This window comes from Stylophora pistillata, chromosome 1, assembly GCF_964205215.1.
Source record: "Stylophora pistillata chromosome 1, jaStyPist1.2, whole genome shotgun sequence".
NCBI classification, from domain to species: Eukaryota; Metazoa; Cnidaria; class Anthozoa; order Scleractinia; family Pocilloporidae; genus Stylophora; species Stylophora pistillata.
This window is the reverse complement of record NC_142519.1, coordinates 13,993,881-14,016,904: the sequence shown is the minus strand read 5'-3', so window position 1 is coordinate 14,016,904 and position 23,024 is coordinate 13,993,881. Positions and strand designations below refer to the sequence as shown.

At 41.1% G+C, this 23,024-nt stretch overlaps 2 protein-coding genes and 1 pseudogene across 2 annotated transcripts in view; all 3 read right to left on the bottom strand.

The window, feature by feature from the left end:
• The window catches only part of LOC148741321 (uncharacterized), a 220,957-nt gene that overhangs the window by 79,579 nt on the left and 118,354 nt on the right, over window positions 1–23,024 (bottom strand). The window lies entirely within an intron of this gene.
• Window positions 1–23,024, bottom strand: part of LOC148741326 (uncharacterized) — a 60,259-nt gene that overhangs the window by 21,497 nt on the left and 15,738 nt on the right. The window contains exons 3-5 of the mRNA XM_088732714.1: window positions 22,767–22,838; window positions 2,828–2,899; window positions 1,635–1,706 (exon numbers count right to left, since the gene is read on the bottom strand). Coding sequence (XP_088588840.1) covers window positions 1,635–1,706; window positions 2,828–2,899; window positions 22,767–22,838 — 216 coding nt within the window. The remainder of the gene's footprint in view (window positions 1–1,634; window positions 1,707–2,827; window positions 2,900–22,766; window positions 22,839–23,024) is intronic.
• On the bottom strand, window positions 7,970–12,363 carry LOC148741328 (uncharacterized; annotated as a pseudogene).

The window sequence follows — 23,024 nt, the reverse complement described above, 5'->3', positions numbered from 1 at the left end:
AGGTAGAGAGATACACGATTCTTTTGAGGGTTTTCCATGCGATCGAATCTCTACATAAATTGATCAGCACACTCACTTAGAATCCTCAGCTGTTTACGCGGAATGCGGGCTTAAATTGGATTGGGCGACTCAGGATCGATCGAAACGCTCGTAATCTTCCGATTAGTTTGTTGTTTTTTTGGTTTTTCATCTTCAAAAATTTCGTGAGACACGCGAGGATGAAATAAAGAAGATGTTGAGTCCTGGAAGCAAAGTTCGTTTTGTGTCTTTTTTTCTAGACACATTTTGACTGGCGTCATATGTGATCTATCCGGCTGTACAGTCGCACGACAATGTGGAAATCTACTTGTTAATTATAATTTCCATAAGTTCAGTGACCCTGTTCCTTTTTATAGCCAATCTCGTTGATTTTTCATCGAGAGAACCAGAGAGTGCTCTTTGTAATCTCTGCATCAAATATGTTCGGTGGTAGTTCTTTTTTAACCACCTGTGATAAATAATTTCAGTTGCAGATCAGTAATAACAAAGTCATAGAATATTGAAGTTTATTGAAATTTATCAAATCGACCATATCGACATTTACTCGAGATTTGTTTATTAACTTTTTCCGCTGCTTTCCATCAAGTATATTTGCCTTGACGGCAACATTTTACCTAAGTTGAAAAGCACACCACTTGCTATATCGTTTCCTTCAACCTGCTCATTCAGTATTTTCTAATCTACTACGTAATTACATCAGTAAATGTCTCTGGTGAAACAACTCTGATGGAGCACCTACAGAGAATCAGTCAATGTATTTCCGTATGAAATTTTAGCTGTTGATTTCTATAATTTATAATTTAGATAGTCCGGTCATCTCTAATTTAAGCATTTAGTGCTTCAGTTATTTATCACACAGTCACCTGTGCCGCTATCTCGCATAGAGCACAGGTGTGGTGCCAACTTCCAAGGTTAAGAAAGGAAATGAGAGTGTAACAGCGTAGCCTTCTGGTTTTAGTAATTTCTGAAACAGTTATTTTCGTTAAAAGCCATTCAGTTCGTTATGCGAACAGATTGTCCAGACCCGTCCAAGCGTCATTCCCATCTCTTCGAAACTTTCTATTACATCGTTGATCGTATCTTAAGCAGATCCTTTGCCTCAGATTGAACAAAATTAGCGTTGAAATAAAAGAATAGGAATTTTCAACCAAACCGAAAGAGCTCATTTCTCCAGCTAAGATAATGTAACAATAGTTACATGATATTCGGGGATTAAAAATCTTATGCAAGGTTTTCAACACATAACGGCCTGTTTGCATTCTCCGTCATAGCATTTAAAAGGTATTTAGGCACTACGTCTGAGCAATAAAACTCAGGGTTGATGATTGAAGTTCTGGAAAGTTTCTGGTGACTCAGAATTTCTTTCCTTCTCATCACATGAGCCCGTAATGGATCCTCTTCAAAACATGCCTGAGCTGCACGATGGTTGATTTGGCAATGTACTGCTATGACAATCACGGGTTCCACGTTGAGATAGCAATTGTGCGAGTCTAATCACTACTTTACCTTTTGTTATCAATAAACTCGCATATAACTGGAAAAGGGGTTCAATCTCGTTCATCAATCAATCAATCAATCAGATGATATATACTTACAGTCTAGTTAAGCTGGTCAGGTTGTTAAATATTCCCTTTGGCAACACTTGGAGTTGGTTGTCCGAGACAGCTCTAAATTTGAGTTTAAAGCAAACATTGAGATATTAGGGCTGGACCAATTCATATTCTCTTCCTCCCTGACTGGACCACTTTATTCTTACTTGTGATCGACTCTAAAACCCATACGTCTATCCATTCATTACCCGCGGCCGGGTGCAGAGGTACGATCGATTTCCTTGCTAGTACTCACTATTCCAATACTCCTTTCTAGGATTTTTCTGCTTTTTATTAACAGGCTTGAATGCAAAATTATCATCTGTCAGTTTTTAAACGAAATATGGAGACCTATTGGCTTTAAAGTCTGATCTGATCTACCAACTCGATCATTATGGGGATCAAATGTGTTTATCACGCTAACCCTCCATCCCCCCTTAGAAAAAGGAAGGAGATACGTTTTCTCCGTTTTCTTGCAGTAGTCCGGATCTTTTATGATGCCAGTAAACTGACAGAATGTATGGTCTACAGCTAAATCAAATTCTCAACCACCTACTTTGTGAAAAGATCAAAATCTTCAGTAAATATTTTCCCATTTATCAAAACAAGACATGGCGAGACCTTTGCGTTGCCCCAGTCATTGGTTTTTTTTCTTAAATGCTGATAAGTCTATTGTCACTGGTTACTTTTCCAGTGAATTTAGAAAAGGACATGCTACAAAAGAAGGTGAAAAACGCTATCATTTGAAATTGATCCCAGAAATCCTTCCTTAAGAAAAATTAATTTCAGTCCTTTTTCCCACGGTTGGACAAGTGAAAAGTGACTGAAGAACAAGTAACAATAGATATGCGTTATTGACAGACTGTGAGGTCAAGATGGATGGATATTGGCGGACTTCTTTATTTATTTGTTTATTTTTTTGCGTTTTTATGGATCGAGACGAAGTAGAGGCCCATAAAAATGCAATATCCACCCACGTTGACCGTACAAGCTTGGTGAATAAAAGATTTGTTACATAAGTTCAGCCAAATCCCAGCTAAATAATAATCAAAAATACTTTTTTATATAACAAACTTGAGTGAATATTTTACATGAATTAAATTCTGCAATCAAGGGAGGATTTAGATTTGGTCTTGCTCTTGACTTAACCTATCTTGTTTGCAACTACATTATCAAAGACGTCAGAGAGTGCTACTCACAAGTTTTCCAGCCGAGTCAGGTCATCAAAAATGTTCGGTGGTAGCTCTTTTAACTGATTACCATCTAACCACCTGTGATAAATGATGTCGATGACAGGTTAGTAATAACAGTGACAATGCTGCTCAATCAGTAGTTCCCAATCAACTAAGTGATCATATAAGTAGAGACCTACAATGAAAGAGGACTCCAAAGTAACCCGCACAAAGAAGATTGCAAATCAGTCACTCTATTTTCTATTAGGGAGCAGTGTGAAAAAACCCGGCTTTCTTTATGCAGTCAGTTCAATCAGAGCTCAAAACTCAACGACGGAGTAGCACTGTAAATGTTATAATCTTCGTAGCCAGTATTTTCTATTGATGACTTACTCGCCATATAAATATAGAATGATGCAAACATTTTTTTTCTTCTATGATATGAGCAACTGTAAATGAATTTTATAAATTTGATCCCATGGTCGGTTTATAGCGAAAACGAAGACCTCCGAAAGCTAAGAGCTATGACCTAAGACCCAAAAGCGATGACCCAAAAACGAAGATAATTCTATGGTGATTATTCTAACATTGCTACTTCTATAAAAAAAAAAAAAAAAAGGAAAAAAATTGCTTTTTTTCCAAAAACTCGTACCATTAATAAGGGCCTAAATGGTAAGACCACAAGCTATTACTTATATAACAGGGGTTTTACATAAATTCTTGCAACAGTATTGAAATTGAATCGAATCGAAGTATGGTACATATCAGAGCAAATCATTTCAATCATGTTTAGAGGAGATCGCTAATCCGATAGGATGCGTTATTTTAATCATTAATCATAACCACATTGTATAACTGCAATTATTAAAAACTGGATCATTGGATAATGCAATTCAAGACTTTTTAATGGCTTAGCCATTATAGTATATGAGCCAATATACCATAATCTACAAATATGGTAAGCGAACGCGTCAGACTTGAGATCAAAAGGGAGCTAAAAAATCCGGTTTCTCCTTACAAAATAATAATTTCTTGGGGGCGTTTTTAATAAAACAATTATTCCACTTGCGCTTGTTGGATATGTGATGATTATAGCCAACTCGGCGCTACGCGCCTCGTTGGCTACCTATCATCTCATATCCAACGCGCGCTCGTGGAATAATTGTTAACTATATGATACAGGATTCAATCAAAGGACATCGGTGTCTGATACTATATATGTGCAAAGGTATTATCAGCCCGGGTTAGAGCTTGATTAAAATTTTCACATAGGAAAGTTCAGTAGCATTGCAATTATAGCATATTATGAGCAAGACACTCGGTACGTTAACTCTAAGATTAAATTATCTCCAAAGAACTGCTTATTATTAATGCAATTCGATGTCTCTCCACCTTGTAACGACTACAATTGATGAAACTGTTTCTATGAACCAGGCAGCTGCTACAACATGGCAACAAAGCCTTGGGCATGGGCGAAGATCAAATGCCCGTGGGTTGCCCGGTAGGAGGATGTCCAAGCTGCAAGTTGATGGGTGCATAATCACAGTATGACATACTTTTGCAGGGTTACATTAAAAACCCTGAAAAGCTCCTACTCATAAGCACTGAATTATCAAGTTTTTTATTGTCTGTAGATAAAAAACGAGTACGGCGGAACGTTTTTCAGGAAAGTGGAGCAACGTTGCAGTCGCAGTGAATGATCCAAACTTTTAATTTTTCTCTGTGTGTTAAGCTTGACTTTCTACATCTACATTTATGTTCAGTCGGTAAAATCGTATAGATATCGCACCAACTATTTACAGGTAAAAAGAATGTCTACAACTACATACACTGTCTATATGAAAGTAAAGTGAAGAATATATGGTCTAATTATTGTTATTATCTTAATAATTTAAAAGCTCAGATTTAAAATGTTGAAGGGTGTTCCAACTTCTTATTGTTCTGGGGAAAAAAGAATAAAATAAATGTTCTGGTAGCTTTCTTTTGAATGTATCGAAAATTGTGGCTCGCACATGTCCTAAGTTTGGCGAGAAGGCGCAGGCAAACATTAGTGTCAATATCAATTTTCCCTCGACTCATCTTATATCGAAAAATTAGTCGAGAAATTTTTGTTTTCAAATCTAAGGTGGTCCACCCTAGCTGTTGAAGCATTTCAGTAACACTGGATGTAGGCTGATAGTTGTTGTTACAAAATCGTGCAGCTTTCCTCGAACCCTCTGAAGAGAAGATATGTCCTTTGTAGATGATGGTCCCGAGCCTCACAAGCGTATTCCAGCTTTGGGCGCCCTGTGGTCGTGTAGGCAATTTCTTTAACTTCCTTAGGACTGTTCTAGAGTTTCCTTTTCATCATTCCCAAGACCTTACTTGCTTTACCAGGAATAGATGAGGCAGCTTGGACCATTTCAAATCCGGCGTTATTCAAAGCGGGTGCTCCAGATGTTACTTGGGTAGGGTGGAAGCTCTTGCCATCAAACACCACTGTCTGGGAGCGGTTTGTTAAGAATGTCTCAACCCTACTAAACAGGGGTCCACGAGTGCCATAGTACTGTAGCTTGGTGATGAGGCGTTTGTGGGGAGCCTTATCAAAGGCTTTACTAAAGTCCAAAACTGTAGCATGGACAGAACTGTTTTTCGGAAGTCTCGGCCAAATCATGGATTGTCAGAATCAGTTGTCTGACTGTAGATCGCTTTGTTCTCAAGCCGTGCTGCATGTCCGTGAGAATTGCGTGTTGTTCTGGGTGTTTCATCACGTGGATGTAGATGATATGTTCAAGGACGTTTGATGAGATGCAGGTTAGTGAGATGGGTCTATAATTCGCGGGATCTGACTTTCCCCCATTCTTGTACACAACACAAAAATTAGCATGTTTCCATTTAGATGGTACACACCCGGTAGCGATGGAGGCTTCGTAAATATCTGCTGCAATAGGAACGATCTCCGCTGCATATGCCTTGAAGAACCACGGAGGTATCTCACCAGGGCCACTAGCTTTGTTTGGCTTCAAAGGTCATAGCTGCTTAATAACACGTTGGCTCGTAACAATGATTGCACTAATGCTTGGTTTCGGATTTGTACCGACGGCAGGAATATTAGTGGGATCTTCATTCGTAAACACACTGGAGAACTGATCGCTAAAAAGTTCCGATTTCAGATTTCAATCGCATATAATTCTTCCATCGACTTCGAAGTCAGCTACGCCGCGATCGTCATTCTTGAATTGCTTTATTAATGTATGACCAAAAGTATTTTGGGTTTTCCTTAATCGCATCTCCGAGGAAATCTAGATCTAGATATGAGATGTGCTTTCCTTGCAGACTTCAAATTCTTTTGTACGCGTTTTCTGGCAGCATGGAATTCATTCCAGTGTGCGGGATTTCCTAACTTCTTTGCTTTGTTATAAAGCTGTTTTTTAGCTCTTGTCTACCTTCTAAGTGATCGGTTAAGCCAAAGCAGATTATGCCTCGAGCTGGTCATATTTTTGAGGTCTACAAGTGTCCATTATATGGCGAACATTTCTTTCAAACTGATACGTCGCTTGAATTAAATTCCTGAGTTGCAGTTAAAACTTGTTGCTCGTGTTTTATACTATCAAAAGGGGTAAGTTTCTAAAGATACTGTGGTGCTGCGTCAGTGGGGGTAACAAGGTCATTTGGTAAAATCAACTAAGTTGAAATTGTAAATTGGCCACCGTAATGAGTTAAAAAGCTAACGTTTCGAGCGTGAGCCCTTCGTCAGAGCAAAACCTCAGATTTTAACTCTTTACGGTGGCCAATTTATAATTTCAACTTAGTTGATATTACAAATTTACCTTTTATACGATCAGTCAGCCTTTTTCAGTATCGATGTAAACTTTGCGTTTCACATTTCGTTTCGTGGACATGATATTTTTACAGTAGATGGCACAATATCATGATCAGTTATGCCATCAATGACTTTGACTCCGCTAATGATGTCGTTATTGTTCGATGACAAAATTTCCAGGGTGTTATGTGTGTTACCTTGAGCCCAGTCGATTCTTTAACGAACTGACTAGTCACTATGGGATGATTCTTTACGGCCTGGAAAACTCCACCATCTCGCTTATTGTTATCCCTGCGTTTTCTGTAGGTCTTATGATTCTCAGGAAAGGTTTCACTGCTGTTAATGTCAGGTTTCGACCAGGATTCATAGTCGAGGATAATATCAGTTTGCTGATCGTTTATCTCAACAGCGATGTCCGTTATTTTGTTCTTTACGCTTCGGCAGTTGACAACGAGGTATGTTGAATTCCCTCGCCTAGTTGATTTCTCTTTGCTCCTATAGAGTTGGTTTGGCGGGGGGAGGGGGGGGGGAATTCTGGTAAACCCGATTTGTTTAGCGGTTCAAAGCAATTCGGTGAGTTAAATGAGCCCACTGAACTGTGGAAGAATGAGATTGACATGTTCGGAAGATTGCACTATGAGCAAATCCACGTACGTGGGCGGTTTGCCAGGATGCTGAAAATAGTAGCCGATATTTCACAACACTTCGATTGTATTTACATGGATCCACATATTACATTGTTCGCACTGGATTCCGGCTTGATTTTTCTTAACCGGTTTAGAACAGATACCACTGTTCGGAAGCGAAACGGGAAATCCAAACAAACCCTTTAATTCCAACACGGTAAACTGTCAGACTCACGGTAAACGACAATGACCATTAAACAAAACTGCTACTCGATAAACTAAAAACTTTTCAACTCCCTCTAAAACATCGCACACGTCAAAATTAAAAGGTCCGCGTGATTTGCTTATGATATTATTAGCCTACGTAGTCCCAAAGCACGCGCACGCGAGTCGCACGCGCACAAGTTCATTAACGTCTTCTTAACATTCCCCCTCCCCACACTGGGAGGTAGTCCTAGTGTGTTTCCAACTAGGCAATTAACAGTTAATTCCAAGCGGAACCAGTTTGTGAATCTGTCTCATGACAGTCTTGACACCACACGCAACTTTAGCTACACGGGTGTGGCCGTCTCGTCCAGGATACACTTCAACAATCCGTTCTAATGGCTAACGTCCTCTTGGGGTATCGGGCTGAATTACAAGAACCACATCCTAAACTTTTAGGTCTCGGCACTCTGAAGTCCACTCTGGTCGACTGTTAAGGGCTGGAATAACTTCCTTGAGCCATCTCCTCCACACTCGTCAAATAATGTCTTGAACCTTTCGCCATCGTTGACGCAGATGCAAAGTAGTGGTTTCAACGGCCTCAGGAGCGAACTGTCCTCCTATTTGGCCGTGCAAGAAATGGTTAGGTGTCAATGGGACATCGTCTCGTGGATCTGAACTCTGATAAGTCAACGGACGGGAATTAAGAAGGGACTCCACCCCTGCGAACACTGTGATTAACTCCTCGTCGTTCACGTCCCGTTCTCCAACAACGGTGTACGTGGATTTGTTAGTAGCTTTCACCATTATTTCATGGGCTCCTCCAAAATGTGGGGCAGCCGGTGGATTGAATCTCCATGTCACTCCAAGTTCGACTGTCTTGTTCTGAAGGTGTTTTCGGTCTAACTGGCGGACTAGTTTCTTTAACTCGCCCTCTGCGCCCACGAAATTTGTGCCTCTGTAGCTTGTGACGTCTTTATGAACTCCACGACGACTGGTAAAACGGGCGAAGGTATTTAAGAACTTGTCGGTATCTAGTCTTCAGGCCATCTCTAAATGCACTGCTCGTGTTTCCGAGCAAGTAAAAAGGCACAAATACCTTTTCTGTCGTGGTTTTCCGCGTCTTTGAACAGTATAGAAAGGACCTGCAAAACCTACGGCTGTTTTGGCGAAGGGTCTGAAGCTGAAACGGAGCCTCATTTGCGGGAGTAGGGCCATAATCTGACAAGCTGGCCTGTTTCGTCATCTCATACACTCGTTACATTCATGATCCCACTCGCGAATCTCCTCGCGTGCGGCGATAATCCAAAATCTCTCACTCAACTGGCAAAGAGTGAATTTTACTCCAGCAGGATGATTTCCTCTCTCATGATAGTGCTTCACAATAAGTTTCGTCACCCAGTGTCCAAGAGGTAGAATGATTGGAAATCTGGTATCATATGGAAGAAAACCTGCGAACTTTAATCGGCCATCACTGCGGATAACTTCATCGTCGTCGATGCACGGGTTAAGCTATATCAACTGGCTTTTCTTTGGTATCGGCTTCCCTGAGCTCAAAGCTGTGTACTCCTCACAAAAAGCGTTGCGTTGTGGATGCAAAGCGCACTATTTCTCTTTCAGCATCCTTTAATTCTTCGGGCAACAGTTTCATACTTTCATTCCTATTGTCTCTGTTGCGCATGTTTTGTAGTACTCTTCTCACTCTCGCGTGTACTCGAACCAAACGTGTCCAACTGGAAAACCGTTTCAGATCTATTCTCCACTCTTTTAACGTGTTGCTTTGTTTCGGTGCGGTTCCTTTCTGAAGATTACACGTCATAAGGGTTGCATAGGCATTCGTGTCTTCTTCCTTTTCGAGTTTCTCATCTCTGGCATTTCACTAGGTCTGTCTGGGACTTTCGTCTTTGACTACCTACTGAAATCACCTGTCAGCCAGTCAGGACCATTCCACCACAAGGAACATTTGGCTAATTCTGAAGGCGTGACCCCTCTTGTACATAAATCGGCTGGATTCTCGTTGGTAGAGACATGCTGCCACTGTGACGGCTCAGTGAACATCTGCATTTCACCAATTCGGTTGGCTACGAACGGTCGGAAGTCCTTGCCGCGTCCTCGAATGCACCAGAGAACATCTGTACTGTCAGAGTAAAACGTCACGCTTTGCATTGGTACTTCTAAGGCTGTCAGCAACGACTGTGTTAAGTGTAGGCCTAAAATCACACCCACGAGTTCCAGTCTGGGTACTGTCATCGGGTTCAGTGGTGCCACTTTGCTCTTTGCTACTATCAGGCGACTGGTTGCAGTATCGTTATCGTATCCACAGTGGATATAGACTGCTGCACCATAAGCTTGTTATGAGGCATCGACAAAAGTCACGATGTGCTTCGACTTAACAGGCTCTGGACTTCGCTGACACCGAGGAATCGTCACCTCGTGCAGACTTTTCCATTGGTCGAACCAAGTTCCGATTTTTTTGGCTATTTCATCTTAAACTTCGTCGTCCCAGTCGTAACCTCGCATCCACAATTCCTGAAGTAGAATCTTTGCCACAATAACGTACGGGCATACGAATCCCAGTGGGTCAAAAATCGTTGCTACTTTACGCAGGATGTTTCGCTTTACGTATGATGGACGATCCTCGCAGTAGATAGCGCTATTTGAGCAATAGCGAAATTCAGACCTGAAAAAAATCAGGCCTGTACGGGACTCGAACCACTGACCTCTGCGATACTAGTGCAGCGCTCTAACCAATTGAGCTAACAAGCCAACTGAGAGCAGGCCGTTAAGTTGATTCGTAATGAACCCGTGAAAGTGATAAATGAGATAGAATAAATATATGAAAATCATATATTTTGAACTGCGGTATTTGATACGTATGATGGACGATCCTCGCTATTGCTCAAATAGCGCTATCTACTGCGAGGATCGTGCATCATACGTATCAAATACCGCAGTTCAAAATATATGATTTTCATATATTTATTCTATCTCATTTATCACTTTCACGGGTTCATTACGAATCAACTTAACGGCCTGCTCTCAGTTGGCTTGTTAGCTCAATTGGTTAGAGCGCTGCACTAGTATCGCAGAGGTCAGTGGTTCGAGTCCCGTACAGGCCTGATTTTTTTCAGGTCTGAATTTCGCTATTGCTCAAATAGCGCTATCTACTGCGAGGATCGTCCATCATACGTATCAAATACCGCAGTTCAAAATATATGATTTTCATATATTTATTCTATCTCATTTATCACTTTCACGGGTTCATTACGAATCAACTTAACGGCCTGCTCTCAGTTGGCTTGTTAGCTCAATTGGTTAGAGCGCTGCACTAGTATCGCAGAGGTCAGTGGTTCGAGTCCCGTACAGGCCTGATTTTTTTCAGGTCTGAATTTCGCTATTGCTCAAATAGCGCTATCTACTGCGAGGATCGTCCATCATACGTATCAAATACCGCAGTTCAAAATATATGATTTTCATATATTTATTCTATCTCATTTATCACTTTCACGGGTTCATTACGAATCAACTTAACGGCCTGCTCTCAGTTGGCTTGTTAGCTCAATTGGTTAGAGCGCTGCACTAGTATCGCAGAGGTCAGTGGTTCGAGTCCCGTACAGGCCTGATTTTTTTTTTCAGGTCTGAATTTCGCTATTGCTCAAATAGCGCTATCTACTGCGAGGATCGTCCATCATACGTATCAAATAACGCAGTTCAAAATATATGATTTTCATATATTTATTCTATCTCATTTATCACTTTCACGGGTTCATTACGAATCAACTTAACGGCCTGCTCTCAGTTGGCTTGTTAGCTCAATTGGTTAGAGCGCTGCACTAGTATCGCAGAGGTCAGTGGTTCGAGTCCCGTACAGGCCTGATTTTTTTTTTTTTTTCAGGTCTGAATTTCGCTATTGCTCAAATAGCGCTATCTACTGCGAGGATCGTCCATCATACGTATCAAATACCGCAGTTCAAAATATATGATTTTCATATATTTATTCTATCTCATGTTTCGCTTTGTTGTCTGAAATTCCGGGGAAACTGGAGAAGCGGTAATGGTAAACACGTCTTCAATACTTTTCCAGGAAATTCCCAGTGTCTTCGTTATCGGGTCTTGACCATCGTTAATCGCGATCTCTGTGGCGCGTTCTTCTGATGGAATCGCCTCAATAACTTTCGGTGAATTAGAGATGCATTTCCTGGCTTACACGCCGGCGACTCCCCATAATGCCTTCAATCGACGGTATAGCTACACTCCTTCATCACCGTTTTCAACACTGTCAATAGAGTCGTCCATATAAGTGGACTTAAGGCCCGTATCAGCGGCAAGGGGATAACGGCCTTGGTTTCTTCGAGCGTTTTCCTGCGCGACGAACTGCGACTCCATAGGGGCTGAATTCTTCCCAAAAACCGCACGGTTAAACTTGAAAACATCTGGCTCTCGGTTAGGGTCAAGGGCCCAGTTGTTCGAAGACCGATTAGCGCTAACCCAGGGTTAAATGTTAATCCAGGTTTCTATATTTCTCTGTTCAAAAGCCGTTTTAAGATAATTTTCCCAATTATTCTTAGAGCATTCAATCACCAAATTGTAGACAAATGGAATTAAAGTGAATTTAACTTTAAAGCTTTCAGATCTGCAATTAAAATTTCACGGTAATCCTGGGTTATCTTAATCCGCCTTTGAACAACCCGGCCCAGATCTCTCCATGGTAGTCGGAAGTGAGGTCGGTCCCGCTCTTCAATCTCTATCTGGAGGTACATTTCTTTGATGTCGCAGGCGATGTCAACAGGGTTTCGACGGAAACGGACGAGGGCTTTGAAAAGATCTTGCAGTAATTTCGGCCCAGGATGAATCATGTCATTTAAGGAAGTACAATTACATTTAGCGGCACAGTCAAATACGATTCGTACGTTTGCTGTCGATTTATCCATTCTCGCGACCGGAAAATGCGGCAAATACCTTCGTTAGCTGGCAACTGTTCGTTTGAGGGAACCTTTCGTAAATATCCTTTTCCAACATAGGCCTGGATGTTTGCTTGATACTCTTCGGCGATACGGCTGTTCTTCTTCAAATTTCTTTCGGTGCTTCGTAGTCAAGACAGTGCCATAGGTTTAGTGTCAGGGAGATCGGGTTTGTTTTCTTTCCAAGGAACGGCTACACGATATCTTCCATTTTTGTACTTTAGGGAATCTTTCACTTTGCTTAAAGCTAGTCTTTCTTCTTCGGTGAGCACGTAAAATGTTCCAAGCGCAAAAAAGATAAAGCCATAAGGTTTACCATGCATAAGTTCATTAGACGGTTTCCCAATTAATCAAGTTTCATGTTATTGTTGTTAAAAAAAAAATAAAGAAAAAGATGCAGAAAGAGAGCAAAAAATCTTAAACAAACACTTTACAAAACCAATCAGGGTTTTGAAAAAATAAACTTCCCTAATTGTGGAAACAGCCCGCAATTTTGTCAGAAAGATAAAATATACATCACACTACTTATCCCGATGTTTGTGGCGTTCAACGCTTCATTAAAGACGCGTAATCTTTTTTTCCAGGCGTTCGGTTCAGTTTCAACCAAGTTAACCAGTTATTGTGACTACTGATCATGTATTTGCCACAATGTTACGGAGGCATTCAAGAGGTAACTTTTAAGTTAATTTCCAGAGTTTAGTTTTCAGTTTGTTTTGAACCCTTTTAGGGCTTCGTATTTTAGGTCAAATTGTGTTATTTGACAGAAAAAACAAATTAACAATAAAAACAAAAAAATAAAAACAAACAAAATAAACTGTTAAAAAAAACACTATGCAAAAATACATTAAAAATAAGAAATTATGCCAAAATTTTTTACACCACTTAGTTGTCCAATCACTGTGGGTCATTTGTATCGTTATGCTGCTTAGATTACAGTGGTAACTTCTAAGGCTGTATATAATGAAGAGTAATTATTTTCCCAGCTGTAGGTGCGAGTTACATGTGCGCAACATTTGGTTCTCAACAAGATAGAAATATTTAGCAAAGCAGGAAATAAATTTCTATAGAAAATGAAAAGAATCTCGCGCCTTCATTGTGCCTTCACGTTTCCCGGTCCATGGTTGAAGGAGTGAGATTTGAAATTTTAGTTATTAGCCCTTACAAGGCACGAAACGTGCTAGATAAGAGGGCAACCAAAAAATTTTGCATTGCAAGTTTTTTCTAAACCAGACCCCGTAATCTTTACATTACGTGCGGCACAGGAGCACGAGGAATGATAGATAGATAGATAGACGGTAATCCCTCTTTTAGTCCCCACTTTGCCCCTGTGCTGCCCTCATATATTAAGAAGACAATGAGGAATGAGCCATTGAGATCTCTAATGAAAATTGTCAATATTCAAACGTGTGTGCACACTGTTAATTGCGAGAGGCAACATCCCCAAGGTGCTGTGAAAAAACTTTTTACTCGGCTCTTGCTGCTAAAAGCCTCATCCATCAGTGTTGTATGCAACAGAAAGTTTCAGCAAACACAAGCAGATAAGTCCAGGATAAATAGTTGAGGAGGGGGAGGGAGTGGGGATGGCGTGGTGTGTTCTTGTCGCAAAAGGTATACATGGTCTTCATTGTGGTAACCTAGATCTAAATCGAGACATTTGCGATCTCCATGTTGCTACTTTGATACGATTAAGTTGGGCTTACAAATCTCCGCATTGAACATTTTACATAGCTTAGCCAACGTACGCTCGTCAATTTAATTATGTAAGTTCTTCACCGTTTTCTTTCCAATGATCGTTTCTTATTCGCGTTTCCATACCCTGGATGCATTGTGGAGTCACTGCACCCGAATACGAGGAGAGAAAAGAAATGTTAAAAACGAAGTGTGGTGGTACGAGCCGGCGTCTGTGAGCATACTTGGTTAACCAGAATAGGCGCCGTTTACAAGAAGCAACGACGTCCACGCGCTAGAGAAGTTCGCTGACCTTGTTGGAATCGCAGTGATAAAGTTACAGGCTGAAAAAAAAAACGGCGAGCTAGGAGATGAAACTATTCACAGCTTGCGGGTAAAAAAGCTGCCCGATCATCAAATAAAGAACTTCAGTCGCTGGTTAAACGAACGCGCCAGACAAAGATCAATCATAGCTTTCAGAGAATGGCTGAAAGACGAACACAGATTCAGAATAGAAGAAGCGGAAATGGTAAACGGGATTGAGTCAAACTGTCGAGCACGTTGGACAACCGAGAGTATCGAGATACCACGAACAGAACACGATGCGAAATTTGCATACTGTTGCAATGGGGAAAGAGTCGCGTAGTACGAAGCGTCCATGTTCTATCTGTTACAGATTCGATCACGGGTATGGGATTGCAAGGAGTTTTACAACAGAGGAGTGGATGACCGCTGGAAGATCGAGAAAGAAAGAAAGCTGTGTTTTCGTTGCGTAGCCTCTGATCATAAGGGGAAAGAAGGAAAGCAAGTGTGGAATACATGGTTGCTTTAAAAATCACCACGACCTTCTTCACGTACGGAGGTGAAGTTTTTGTCAGAGACCGGACCGATGACAAAGTTGCCTTATGTTGGCGATTGGAGACGCCCAGATTTTCCATAGGAGGGAGCGCCCGCTGCGATCCTGACCAGCTGTAATGTACAAACACTGAGTGAATCTTATTCTTCACGAACTGTCCCTGTGTGGATGAAGGTCAATGGTAAAAAAAATACAAGTAAACGCCATTATACACGAGACATCGAGCGAAACTTTCCTAAACGAAGAGGTTGCTAGGGTACTGGGAGAAGCCATTAAGTATTGGTAAAAGCTGCTTCGAAAGCCACTTACGCCGTTGAAGGGAAACGAGATGTAAACGATGAGGAACTGACCACTGTGTTCTCTGGTATAGAGTCCTTTTTAGTTTCCCGTCCGTCGACTTATCCACGAGACGATGTTCCATTGACATCTAATTATTTCTTGCACGGCCAAATGGGGGAAGGGTTGCTGAGTCCGTTGAAACTACTAATTTGCATCAGCATTATTTCGCGAGTGTGGAGGAGATTGCTCATGGAGTTCGTTCGAGCCCCTAATTAACAGCCGACCAAAGTGGACTTCAGAATGCCAAGACCTACAAGTTGAGGATGCAGTTCTTTTGATTCAGCCCAATACTCCAACAGGACGTTGGCCATAAGGAAGGATTGTTGAAATGCATCCTGGAGGAGAAGGCCACACCTGTGTAGCTAAAGTTGCGTGTGGTGCCCAGACTTTTTTGAGACCAATAACAAACTAGTTCAGCTTGGAAATCATTGTAAGTTACTTATTAAGAAACCCACCCAGACTACCTCTCAGTGTGGGGGGTGGGAAATGTTACAGAAACAGTTACTGAGCTTGTGCGCGTCCTTTGAAATTTCGTAAGTTCTAAAAAATTTCGTCGCCAAGTCATGCGGACGATTTTCGCGTGTGCAAGTCTTAGGGAGCTAAGAGTTGTGATTTTTTTCTTAAATCGCAATTTTTCGAGGTTGTTAGTGTTTTTTCTCATCGTGTTATCATGTTACAGTTTTATTTTTCACTCAATTAAACGTGCCGTTCTTAAGAGATTTTCGTTTCCGCTTCCAAACAGATCTATTGCTCCAGCGTTGCACAAATTTTGAAATACTGAAACTTTAGATATTGAGCTTACGCGCGCGCTTTGTAATTTCGTAAACTTCGTAAGCAAGTCATGTGGACGATTTTCGCGTGTGCAAGTTCACTTCAGGATCAGAAATAACAACCGACACGCCACTTTCCTTTGTCGAATGTAAGCAGCAGAATCACTCAAACGATTAATGACAGGAAACCGCAAAGGTAAAACTCCCTCAGCCCCATAAAGTATTCTTTGCTCCATCGTTTCCGAAAATGTTCGGAAAATGTTCGGAAAATGTTCGGAAAAATGTGAGTTTGCTGAGGTGTCGCGCCTTCAGTTGTAGTTTGGAGGCGCAATCTTCATCGTCGCTAAGCTCTGTCCTATCAGTAAGAGTGTTCAGGCGTCTCCCAATCACCAAGTGCGATGGCGTTAATGACTCTTCCGTGACTTCGGGGTAGATGTACGTAAGGGGTCGTTAGTTGAGCACTCCCTCTACTTCAATTAAGAGTATAAGAAGTTCTTTGTATGAGAGCTGCGCCTTTCCAAGTACCTTGCGAAAGCTTCTCTTGACTAGCTAGATCATACACTCATAATATCCTCCCCACCATGGCGCTTTCATTAGAATGAATTTACTAGTGATCTTTTGGTTGGTGGCAAAATCTTGGGCTTTCATGTCTCTGAATAGCTGGGTAAGGTCTATGTTGGCTCCCTTGAACGTTTTGGCGTTGTCAGATGTTATGGAGGCTGGTATTCCTCGTCTTCCAGCAAATCGTTGAAGACCTCCAATGAACGCTTCTGCGGATAAGTCTGGGAGGTGCATCACTCTGGACGTAGCACATGTAAACAGGCAGATGTAAGTTCTGGCTGTACCTCTGGTAGTCTTCGTAAATAACAGGCCGGCGAAATCAGCTCCCACGTGCGTGAACGCAGGGATATCGGTGACCCTTGTTTAGGGTAGATCAGCTCTTTTGGGGGCCTTGTAAGGCAAACCTAGTTTCTTGCAGATAACACACTGATGTGGCGTTTTCTGCAGAAGTTGTCTGCCCTTGAGAACCCAGAACTCACTTTTCAACTCTACGAGAGTTTCTCCTACTCCTCCATGATTCAACCTTCTGTGACAGGGTTACACGATCAGTCTTGTCACGTGATGTCGTCTTGGTAAGAGAATAGGATAACGCGCTGCGATGTCTAGTGGAGCGTTCCCCAGTCTGCCTTTGCACTCCAGAATTTTACCATCTTTGCTGAATAAACCAAGTTGTTGCTTTAGATTCTCGAAATTCTTTCCGTGCTTCATAGGTTCCTGTATTTCGCGAATCCATAAGCTCTTTGCTTCACTGATCTCTTCTACCGTCAGGGTTGGTTTTTTGTTTTGCGGTTCTCTTCTCCGGTTTCGCGCTACCTTTAAATTTCTGATAAACGTTAGGATGAGAGCGGTGACTCTGAAGAGTCTCGTCGCATTGCTGAACTGTTCGAAGTCAATTGCTTCACTCAACTTTATGGTCTTGATACGCATAAGCTCTTTGGTCAGAATAACTGTAATTGTAGCTGCATGTGCTACATTCTCTGAGTTACGTTCCCTTTCTTTAATTTCTCTGAAACATTCTTCCGTAAGCTCTTCGTCACTGACTGCTCCACTTCGTTTGGTAGAAGTTGCAATATCTCGGAGAGGTTCCATTTGCCATCTTTAATTTCACGGCCCACGAAAAGGCGGATGTCATCGGGAATTTTGGTCATAAGTACGAGCTGAACCACTTCCACCTTCTTCTTTATCTTTCCGAGACAACACACTCTCCATTTCGATAGATAGATAGTTTATTTATGTGACTTTGCAACCCAAAAGTTGAATTACATCATATTTACATGGTAAAAAAAATATGTATAAATCCCTACATAATTAAGGGGATTAAAACTATATCTACAAACTATTAAAATATACAATCGGAAATCTTATACCTTAAGTGAATTTGAAACGATGAAACTTTTACGAAATCTCAGTATTGAAAACCGGGTTGAACATGCGTGACTTCCTGATGTTATAACACTTGGTATTTTGTGGGGGGAGTAAATTCTTAAGCTTACTATCTTTGTTTTCCAAAATGTTCTTAAAAAGTTTGTCCGTCATGGCTTGTCTTCTGCCTGACAGAGTTACAAGTCCTGCCTTAACCAGCGCTTCGTCATAAGGAAAACATGTAAAAATAATACGCATCATCCTCCTTTGCACTGCCTCTAACTCACTAGAAAGATACACGGGTAGACTATCATGAAAGACTGAGCAGGCATATTCAGTAATAGTGCGAATGCAGCTACGACAAAATTGTACTAATTCATCAGAACCTAGAACTGAGCGCTTTAACTGAGAGAGACAGAACAAGCGTTTCCTAGCCTTCTTAACAACTTCGGCAATATGATGGTTCCTTTTAAGTCGCTCGAAACATTTACACCAAGGATCTTAGCACACGAAGCAATATCAATTTGCTTGTCATTTATAAGAATAGGATCGAGATCGAGTCTCCTTTGTACTAAGACAAATCCTTATTTCCTTACACTTCGTCACTTCGTCACTTCGTCTCGTTTAGCTGGAACTTGTTCGAAGCAGCACACGAAGCAAAGGCGTCCACAGCGGTTTGGATGTTGCTTGCTTGTGTCTTAGGTATTATTTCAGAGATCGTAGAATCATCAACATAGATCCATAGATCGAAATCTGGGATGTCAAGGTCATTGATCATAATTATGAATAGCCAGGGGTCCAATTTGGTGCCTTGGGGGACCTCCACCGGTACATTACGCCACTCTGAAAAACAATTTTGACCAAGTTCCACTCGCTTCTTTCGGCAACACAGGAAGTCAGTTGAGTTCAGGTACTCCTACAATCTTGATGTTGTACTGGAAGCTGTACTCCTCGATGGTATCAATCGCCTTCCCTACCTCATCAACTTTCGCACTCACTTAGGCAAGACGAGCACTTAACCGCCTGAGCTCTGCTTCTGCTCTAGTTTGGACTGGCTGAAAATCAGTTTGCTCAGTTGTGGGAGATCGTTGGTCTCTCTCAGCCTGTGCTGCTGCTGATGTTGACTCGTCGCCATCTTTGTTAGCTAACTGCGATTTCAGATTCCTGATCTCTTCAGCGAGATCTTCAATAACGCTTTATACTATTACTAAAAATAAATTTTGTTACGTGATAACCTATGAGACCCCCCGCACAGACTCAGACAAACATTCCGACCAGCTTAAGGAGATGTATGAGCGAGAGCTGTAAAATTAAAACAAAACGACGGAAAATTTCGTCAAAAAATGACTTGGCGTTCTAAAAGGAAGCGGCATCGTTGGTACAAACACTGTTGTTGGGGTGAGTGTAAGAGAGACTCAAGATATGCAGATAAATGGCCAAAATCACTCAAAGAGTGAAAGGAATTAGGGAAGAAAGTATTCATTCCTTTCCCAAAACCTTCGCGAGACATGGCAAAGTGCAAGCGTTGGCTAGTGGCTTGTTCGCGTGAGTTTTTTTATGGAGAAAAACATAACAAGAAACACTTAAGTTATATTTGTGCTCTTCACTGGCCCGGCGGAAAAGGTCCAACAGCCGAATTTCCCGATCCACTGAAGGCAAATCTAAGACCAGCGCAAGTAAGTTGAGCACATGCTCCTAAGAGGAAAGCTCCGAAAGAAAGAAAAAATTCAGTGTCAAAGAAACAGAAATTATTCAACAACAACTGCATGAACATTAACTACATAAACTATATGAACTGGCATTTAATAGAAACACAACCAGTATTGAGCGAAATATACAAAAATCCGCCGCTCGTATCTTACAAAAGAGGGCGATCGCTCAAAAACATACTCGTGAGGGCCAAACTTTGAATAGGCTATTCTAAACACGCGCTGGGAAGTCGTGTAGGCCTATCAACGGCCCCTTTTTACATTGTTCACATCAGAATTTTCTTGAAAAACTTTGGCAGCAAACCATTTTCCATGATCGATTGCCGGATCAAGGGTGTGATAATTCCCGCATCTCACACAGTCTGTACAAGATCCTCTCGTTTACCGCTTAATTTTAAGCCCCTACATTTTAACCACCGTTTTAGCTGGTCTACAGTGTATTCTTCCGGTTCTCTTTCAAATTTGGAGCCAGGAACGCCGTCCTCTTCGGTCAGAACTGTAAGGGAATAAGCGAACTACTCGCCATTTCCCTTGTAGCTCTCAAAAAAGTGGAGTTTGTTTGTCTGAGTCACGCGGGGATCTAAAATTTCATGACGTCATTAGTATAAAGCACTATTTGAGCTTTAGGCTCTAGATTCTTCTTTAACGATGAAAATGAGTCACTCGGCATATTGATGTTTGAAAATTTGACAATTACTGAAGAAAATAGTATACAATACACGAAGAAAATGTTGAAAAAGTTGAAGTTAGGACGAAGCTGCAAACCATGCGTCCATCTTGGTCGCTGACCGCTGACCATGTTGTAAAACGTGTTTTTTGTTTTGCTAGATCTTAATTGAACATTTATGAAATTTTTAGGAAGAAAATCGTTTTGCAAAGAGCCAATATCTCGAAGGAACGTACTTTTTCCATTAGATTTGAGCTAGCCTTTTCTACTGTAACAGTGTTCTAGAAAAGTGCGCAAGGTATAAAGTCGTAATCAACTTGAGAGTTAGAAGAATCTTGAATTTCCTTCTCACACTTTTACTAGAACTTTTACCATAGTTAATGTACCTCTAACAAAGAATAACATAAAAGAGCATATAATTGTAAACAAATTCACGTGGTGAAAATCGCTGAAGCTGCTTTAAACGAATCTACCCAAGAGGCATCCTTTCCCGAAAAAGGGACAACACGTACAATCTCGGTTATCTTTCTAAGGAAAAACGCCTTTCAAACCGACGGGATCGACCTGAGGTAACTGGTCGTACATATATTGCATTGTGAGCTGTCGTTTAGACACCTAACCCGGAGAATTTCCGTAAGGCGAAGCACCTCTCTATGAAAAGGGCCTCTCAGGTTTTGTAAGACTCGTGACCATGATTTCGAAAAGAAGAAAAACTCTGCGGGCCCAAATATCGAGGCTACAAGACGGTTTTGTTCCCAGAGAACGGTATATTTCGGTCAACTTCAGTGAAAAGGCGAGGTAGAGAGATACACGATTCTTTTGAGGGTTTTTCATGCGATCGAATCTCTACATAAATTGGTCAGCACACTCATTTAGAATCTTCAGCTGTTTACGCGGAATGCGGGCTTAAATTGGATTGGGCGGCTCAGGATCGATCGAAACGCTCGTAATCTTCCGATTTGTTGGTTTTGTTTTTGGTTTTTAATCTTCAAAAATTTCGTGAGACACGTGAGGATGAAATAAAGAAGATGCTGAGTCTGGAAGCGAGGTTCGTTTTAGGTCTTTTTTTCTTGACGCATTTTGATTGGCGTCATCTGTGATCTATCCGGCTGTACAGTCGCACGACAATGTGGAAATCTGCTTGTTAATAATGATTTCGATAAGTTCAGTGACCCTTTTTTTTTACAGCCAATCTCGTTGATTTTTTATCGAGGGAACTAGAGAGTGTTCTTTGTAATTTCTGCATCAAATATGTTTGGTGGTTGTTCTTTTTTTACCACCTGTGATAAATGATTTCAGTTGCAGATCAGTAATAACAAAGTCATAAAATATTGAAGTTTATTGAAATTTATCAAATCGACCATATCGACATCTACTTGCGATTTGTTTATGAACTTTTTCCGCGGCCTTCCATCAAGTATATTTGCCTTCACAGCAACGTTTCACCTCAATTGAAAGGCACACCACTTGCTATATCCTTTCCTTCAAAATGCACACGGAGTATTTTCTAATCTACTACGTAATTATATCAGTAAATGTCTATGGTGAAACAACTCTGATGGAGCACCTACAGAGAATCAGTCAATGCATTATAGTACAAAAGAGCCCGGGACTTAAATTTTAGCAGTTGATTTCTATAATTCATAATTTAGAAAGTCCGGTCATCTCTAATTTAAGCATTTAGTGCTTCAGTTATTTATTACACAGTCACCTGTGCCGCTATCTTGCATAGAGCGCAGGTGTGCTGCTAACTTCCAAGGTTAAGAAGGGAAATGAGAGTGTAACAGCGTAGCCTTCTGGTATTAGTAATTTCTCAAACAGTTATTTTCGTTCAAAGCCATTCAGTTTGTTATGCGACCAGATATTGTCCAAACCCGTCCAAGCGTCATTCCTATCTTTTCAAAATTTTCTGTTGCATCGTTGACAGTATCTTAAGCAGATTCTCTGCCTCAGATTGAGCAAAATTAGTGTTGAAATAAGAGAATAGGAATTTGCAACCAAACCGAAAGAGCTCATTGCTCCAGCTAAGATAATATAACAATAGTTACATGATATTCGGGGATTAAAAATGTTATGCAAGGTTTTCAACACATAACGGCCTCTTTGCATTCTCCATCATAGCATTTAAAAGGTATTTAGGCAGTACGTCTGAGAATTAAAACTTAGGGTTGATGATTGAAGTTCTGGAAAGTTTCTGGTGACTCAGAATTTCTTTCCTTCTCATCACATGAGCCCGTAATGGATCCTCTCCAAAACATGCCTGAGCTGCATGATGGTTGATTTGGCAATGTACTGCTATGACAATCACGGGTTCCACGTTGAGATAGCAATTGTGCGAGTCTAATCACTACTTTACCTTTTGTTATCAATAAACTCGCATATAACTGGAAAAGGGGTTCAATCTCGTTCATCAATAAGTCAATCAGATAATATATACTTACAGTAGAGTTAAACTGGTCAGGTTGTTAAATATTCCCTTTGGCAACAATTGGAGCTGGTTTTCCGCGACAGATCTAAATTTGAGTTTAAAGCAAACCGTGATTGAGATATTCGGACTGGACCAATTCATATTCTCTTCCTCCCTGAGTGGACCACTTTATTCTTACCTGTGATCGACTCTAAAACTGATCTGCCAACTCGATCATTATGGGGATCAAATGGGTTTATCATGCTATAACCTACCCCTCCCTTAATAAGAA